General features: G+C 37.8%; 1 protein-coding gene across 1 annotated transcript; it reads left to right on the top strand.

Annotated features, from left to right (window-relative positions):
* Positions 1-898: 898 nt before the first annotated feature.
* Positions 899-1,824, top strand: LOC115271812 (olfactory receptor 51B2-like). The gene is given in 2 exon segments (XM_029914780.1): positions 899-1,217; positions 1,220-1,824. Coding segments are annotated over 2 exon segments (924 nt in total).
* Positions 1,825-7,244: the final 5,420 nt, after the last annotated feature.

Genomic DNA, 7,244 nt, shown 5'->3' with positions numbered 1-7,244 from the left:
CCTAGAGGCTGCCTGAATCCCTTCTTATGTGATCCCCCACATCTTCCAACTAGCAACTATCTGTCCTGTTCCTCTTAAACTTTGAAAAACTTGGGTTATCATTCCACCACTAGCCTGTGAAAAATCTTTGTTTTTAAGGACATTATTACATTAGGTCCACCCTGTCTCTTCATGGCTTAATAATAGCTCATTTTTTTTTAGAGAGCTAAATATGATTACCTCAGGTAAAATTTAGGAAATGAAAAAAAAACCAGTCACTTCTAGGTTTCCATCTGTTGTGTTCAACACCAAATGCAATGCTTCCTTGAAGCAAACAGTTTAGTAATAACAGACCCATGGGTTTAGGAGGTACATGGAAAGCTTGAGTCACCCCTCTCAGGGGTTTCCTGAATGTGTTTGTCTTGTGGGGGTGCATAATATACTTATCCACACAAAGTACTATAGTGTGAGCTACAATTCAAGTACATATGGTATCATCCAAAAAAAGCTATTTTTGTGACAAGATCATGAGGTTCATGTCCTTAATGCCAAGTCAAGTTCCTCAGTTATGTAGGTATCACCAGTTCCTTTTTGTAGAATCAATGGATACATAATATGAATGGTGGATAAAAAATGAAAGGACCAACTTCTTTCATGCAGTATAAAATATGTTCACCACACAGGGGAATAAACTAGATGAGAGAACTAGAGATGGAAAAAGATACAGATATGGATGGACTATATTTTAGAGATGGTGGATTAAATGCAATGTAGTATTAAAATTACCTTTAACTTTTTCCTTTTTCTTTTTAATGTGGCTACTAGAAAAATTTAAAATTGCATATATGGCTCAAATTATGTTTTCACTGGACAGTGTTGGTCTAGAGACAGCTTTTGTGTTTCTTCTCAGGGATACACCATGTGGTCTAACATCAGTGCTGCCCCATTTCTACTGACTGGCTTCCCAGGTCTGGAGATATTTCATCCCTGGATTTCCATCTCCTTCTTTGTCATTTATGTCTCCATAATCCTCGGCAATGGCACCCTCCTCTTCCTTATCAGAGAAGATCACACACTCCACCAGCCGATGTACTACTTTTTGGCTCTATTGGCAGCCACGGACCTTGGAGTGACCTTGAAAACGATGCCTACTGTGCTGGGTGTTCTGTGGCTTGATCACAGGGCCATCAGCCAAGGAGCCTGCTACTTTCAGGCCTATCTAATCCATTCACTCTCTATTATGGAGTCTTGCTTGTTATGGCCTATGATCGTTTTATTGCCATCCGCAGTCCCCTGAGATACACCTCCATTCTCACCAATGCTAAGGTGGTGAAGATAGGCCTGGGGGTTCTAATGAGGGGATTTATACTTATTGTGCCCATAATCATCACCCTCTCTGGTTTCTCTTACTGTGGATCTCATGTTCTCTCTCATGCTTTCTGCCTACACCAGGATGTGATCAAGCTGGCCTGCTCTGACATCACCTTCAATAGACTCTATCCTATAGTCTTGGTCTCATTAACTGGTTTCTTGGACTCTGTGCTTATCCTTATCTCTTACATTCTAATCCTTAATACTGTCATGGGAATTGCCTCAGGTAAGGAGCAGGCTAAGGCTCTAAACATTTGTGTCTCCCATATTAGCTGTGTTCTGGTTTTTTATGTCACTGTTACTGGGCTTACCCTCATTCATCGATTTGGGAAATATGTGCCACATGTAGTTCATATTATCATGAGCTATATTTACTTCCTCTTCCCCCCATTTATGAATCCAATAATCTATAGTATTAAGACCAAGCAGATAAGGAATGGTATCAATCGCCTTTTCTCTTTCCATAGGATTTGATTCTGATCTATCTACCTTAGAGTTTCTCCCCTCTGTGGGATGCGCTTCTTGGCCACATGGACTATATGAAGCCAATGTGGCTCACAGTCAAAAGGACTGGCATTCCTGTCATTTAAATGATACAGACTCATTACTCTAATTCCTCATCCCTTGTCCCCATGATACCCCCAGGGACATTGACCTTAGTCCTGGTGCTCTGTTTGGTATGTTGGTTTGCTATATCCTGTCATTTTACAGTTTGTCAGAATTACTTGTCTTCATGGTTACCTGAGGCCAGTGATATTTGAAATGGTTGCAGAGTCTATACAATGATAGGGGAATGAGATAGCTCAAAAGAGTTCCCTGGCACTTTGTGGAAAACAATTAAAAATTTCTTGTATGCTTGAAAGTGCATCAGAGATGACAGAGGGTCTTAGAAAGCCCTAACAGTACTGCATGGCACTAGGGTGGGTCAGAAGTAAATAAGAAAAAGATACTCAGACAAAGAGAGGTCACCAAAACAACCCAAGGCCAAACAAGCACTTGGATTCAAGCAGATGCCAGTACAGCTAGATGCCCACCAGGGATTAATGAGAAGGCTCTGAGTGGATAATATGTGTTATCTTCGAACTTAGGGGCTGAGGACTTCAAAACACTACAATAAAGTAAAGCTCCATCTGAGGTTTTGTTCTGTGATATGCACTCCAGAACCTCAACATACACTTAATGAAAAAGGGATAGTGGTCAAAGAAGCATTCCTATTTGTATGCAGGGGTAACATTTTGTCTTTATTTCTGGATTGGGGGAATGGTAGTGAACTAAACTATTTTCGGGAAATATTGCAGTTGTAAAGACTTGAAACACATAATATATTTAAGGAAAGCTCTCCCAGGGCTTCCCCTGCATTTTATTCCATGTAGGGGTGAACACTATGAGAATCTGCACATCAGCAATATAGTAAGAGAAGCTATATTTTATTAGTTCATCATAAGGTAAAGAGGGCTACCAAGAGTGATCTACATTCAGCAAAATTATAGATAATTATGTTGGCAAATAAAATGCTAATGTATTCAATCAATAAATAGTCTATGGCTTTTTTTTTAAAACTGGATAAGGAATTGTCAGGATTCCAGGAGTAATTTCCTGTAACCAACAGATTCTCTTTTAAAAGAATTTATTTCTCTATTGAAAATGGTTATTTATAAAATGACCTTTGAAAAACCACTGACTTAGGGGCACTTGGGTGGTTCAGTCACTTAAGCATCCAACTCTTGAGTTTGGCTCAGGTCATGATGTCATGGTTGTGGTTTGAAGCCCTGCTTGAGCTTTGTGACAACAGTGGCAGAGCCTGCTTGGGATTCTCTCTCCCTCTCTCTCTGCTCCTTCCCTGTGTGTGCTCTCTAAATAAATAAATACATGAATATATAAATACATAAATACAAAAATTAATAAATAAACTTAAAAAATCATTGATTTGGATCTTCTATCATTGTTTGCTCTCATTCTTAATTCACCTAGCTTTTTCCTCATTTTAATTAGGTTTTTCCTATTAATTCTATGAGAGAGAAAAGAATAACAGATCAGTATATCTGTATAGTCCCAGCAGCATAAAAATTAAAATTAAAAGAGAATAAAACAAGAATTTAAAAGCAGTGGAAAAGATACAGTTAAAAAAATCAAGGCAACGGTGACATAAGTCTAACATAATAAGTGTCTCTAATAGAGTGATACCTAAAAATGTATTCAAATAAAAACAATGAAATAGACAAGGTAATTTCATATTTATACACTATTTAAAAAAAGATGTAACAAGCATGATGTTTGTTTTTATAATCTAAGCAAAAACATCTTAAAATTTAACATTTCATAGAAATATAGTTACCAACCAATGTTTCTTCACAATCTTATTATGTATAAAATTATATTCTAACTCTTACAATATAGACTTTATTCTCAAACTTGCCTAGATAAAATGGATGGAGTTTATCTAGAGGTATGGAACACGCTGTTACATTTAAAAAAACTAAAACTGTAATCATGTTATACCTATGAATATAGCAAATTTGAATCAGTTTATTTTTAAGAAGCATGGAAAATTTGTTAAAAATTTTTTAAAAAGCACATACAGCATAAAGAATGTGGTCTTTGAAGAAAAAAGCGCCTCTCTTCTTGCCTCCTTCACTTACAAACTGCGGTCTTTGAACAAGTCATTTAATCCCTGAGCCTCATTATCTGTCAGTTAGGAATAAAAAAATGCAAGCTATTGGAACTCATATGTCCTATTAATTATCTTAGTATTATTTTAGTCTTAGTATTAATTATATTAGTATTAATTATATTAGTTTGCCAAAGCCAAAGATCTGAAAATTTTGACCTGTCAATACTTAAATAGAAGAACAATTCGATGAGAGGAAATCGTTAAGTATATAATGATTCTTTCATAGATCAAATACAAAGCTAATAAGAATAATAATTATATGTTTTAAATAGCCTTTGGAAAGGATGATGCTCCTTCAAGCACTTGGTTACTCCCAATAGGGTTTCCCCCTGGGATGACACAAGATAGTGACACTTTTTGATTTCTGATTCCTTCTTGTCTTCATTTGCCTTGACAATCTAGATGGTTTTATTTTCAGGTTTTTGGAGGTTCTTATATCATTATCCTTTGTGTTTTGTTTGCTTGTTTGTTTGGGTTTATTTTATTTTATTTAATTAATTTTTTAAATGTTTATTTATTTGGGGGGGGGCAGAGAGAGAGGGAGACACAGAATCCAAAAGAGGCTCCAGGCCCTGAGCTGTCAGAACAAAGGCCAACGTGTGGCTTGAACCTATGGACTGTGAGATCATGACCTAAGCTGAAGTCAGATGCTGAACCAATTGAACCACCAAGGTGTCCCTTTCAGTTTTATTTTTAATTGATCCTCGATATTTCATTATTTTATACTCTTCTGAGAAAACTTAACAAAACAAAGCAAAATTACTCCTTATGTAGATCTGAACATTTTCCAGGTCTTGGGACAATATATACATAAATTAACTCACACAGTTTTTACTATCGTTCTTTACCAACATTCAGGACAATTGTTTCAACTACTTCTATCATCCCCATTTTATAGATGAGGAAGCTCCAGTGTTAAAAACACAGACCTTAAAAGAAGTAGGTCTCAGCTCATACCTACACTCATACTTAGGGGTCCATGCTCTCATCCGCTATTTCTAGTGGTTTCTAATCTAACTTAATCTGACCTGATTATTGATCATTCTAAGGTCCCTCCTCCTACTCTCATATTTGGTTTTTAAACTCAAGATGCACATATATAATTGGTTAGGAGACATTTCTGCCTGACTGCTTACAGACATACAAAGTCCTCAACTGAATGATTATCTGCATTCTTTTTCCAAATCCAGTGTGTGAAATAAGGCTTACTGAAAAAGAGTCAAATAACAAATAATTATTTATTATTTAATAAAGTCGGTCTCTTCTGTGATCCTAATTTTAATATCTTCACCCAGATAAAATCAGAAATGCAGATACCATCTTTAACTGCTTTCTGTCTCCTTAATCTACCACCTTCAGTCACCAACCTCTTTGTTTCTTTAAAAAAATTCTTTTTAATGTTTATTTTTGAGAAAGAGAGACAGAGCATGAGCTGGGGAGGGTCAGAGAGAGAGGGAGACACAGAATCTGAAGCAGGCTCCAGGCTCTGAGCTGTCAGCATAGAACTTGACTCGGGGCTCAAACTCATGAACTGTGTGATTAGGACCTGAGCCAAAGTCAGACGCTTAACCTACTGAGCCACCCAGGCACCCCACCAACCTCTCTGCTGTCTGAGTCATAGAATCTTTTCCCATCCACTTCTATGCAACCCTACTGATGATAATACCTCATCACATCCACACCAACACTATTTCTCTCCTGGATTGTTGTGGTTCTATCCTACACTCTCTTCCCTCACTCTTCTGCCTCTTCAATGTGTCCTTCATACTTTAACCAAAGTAAACTTACAAGAGAGATGATCTGATCATGACCCCTTTCCCCTTTATTTCACATTCATTGCTCTCAGGGTGAAGTCAAAACTCCTTATATGATTTGTAAGACCCTACGTGATTAGACCTTGCTACCACAGATTCTTTTTGTGTCAAATTTTCCCACATGTTTTGTTTTAGCTATATTAAAATACTTTTTGTTTGATTATATTATTTTTAATGTTTGTTTATTTGTTTTTAAGAGAGAGAGACAGCATGAGTGGGGAAGGGAGAGAGAGAGAGAGAGAGAGAGAGAGAGAGAGAGAATCCCAAGCAAGCTGCACTGTCAGCCCAGAGCCCCCTGCAGGCCTCAGTTCCACAAACTGCATGATCATGACCTGAGCTGAAATCAGGAGCCAGTTCCTTAAGCGACTGAACCACCCAGGCACCCCATGAATTCATCATATTTCTTTCTTACCTTTGGCCTGTGCACGTTTTTTCTCTCTGGCACTAAACTCTATTTCACTTACAACTACTATGTTCCTTATCATCCTCATTGTTCAATTCTCAGCTGAAATCATATTTCCTCTGGGAAATTTTCCCTGATCCCAGAGATATTCTCTATGTGTTCCCTTTATCATACTATCATCCATGCAGTAGTGATGAAAATTTGCAAATAAATAGTTTCTTTCTGTTACCCACTATAGTGTTCCACTCTGTTCATCGTGAAACTCACATAAAAAGGCTAATGATCTGAAAACGAACTGAGGGTTGAAGGGGAAGGGGGAGGGGTGAAAAGAGGTGGTGGTGATGGAGGAGGGCACTTGTGGGGAAGAGCACTGGGTGTTGTATGGAAACCAATTTGACAATAAACTATTTTAAAAAAAAGGCTAATGATCCAAAAATAAGGTAATTTTTAAGACAAAAAGTTGGCTATCCCCATACACATGGCTCTTAAGAAATTCATTCATGTTCTTTTGAATCAGAACTTATTTACCCAAAGACACAGAAAAGTGCAACTGGAATTCATAAGCTCTAGGATCAACAATGGTACCTGTGACCCCTGAGAGAAACTGGCCTATATGGTGGTTGAGGTAGACAATAGGAAGGACATGCATGGATTACTTAAACCCTGAAGCTGAGGATTCAGAAAGAGGGGGCTATGTAACCAAGTCCTGATATTTCACTTTTGCTGGTACCTGAGTTTCCAGTCTTCCTCTTGCATCCTTTGGGAGCATGAATGACCTGAGGACATTGATTAAGTGGGGCAGGTTAATCAAATCAACTCAAAGTAGCTATGCCACTCCCAGAAAGAGGAGAGAGGGAAGAGAATCAAAGGGTCTCCTGAGTGGCTATTAAAGTAATGCTGGAGAAGTGATTTCTATATTTATAAGCTTTCTAATGGGGCCTCTTGAGGAGGCTATGTGAGGAATCATCTAAACCTGGTCTTCAAATAGAGCAGGACCAGGTCTCCA

This window comes from Suricata suricatta, chromosome 11 (assembly GCF_006229205.1).
Source record: "Suricata suricatta isolate VVHF042 chromosome 11, meerkat_22Aug2017_6uvM2_HiC, whole genome shotgun sequence".
Lineage (NCBI taxonomy): Eukaryota > Metazoa > Chordata > Mammalia > Carnivora > Herpestidae > Suricata > Suricata suricatta.
Note: the sequence above shows the minus strand (reverse complement) of the source record. Positions and strands in the feature narration are given on the sequence as shown.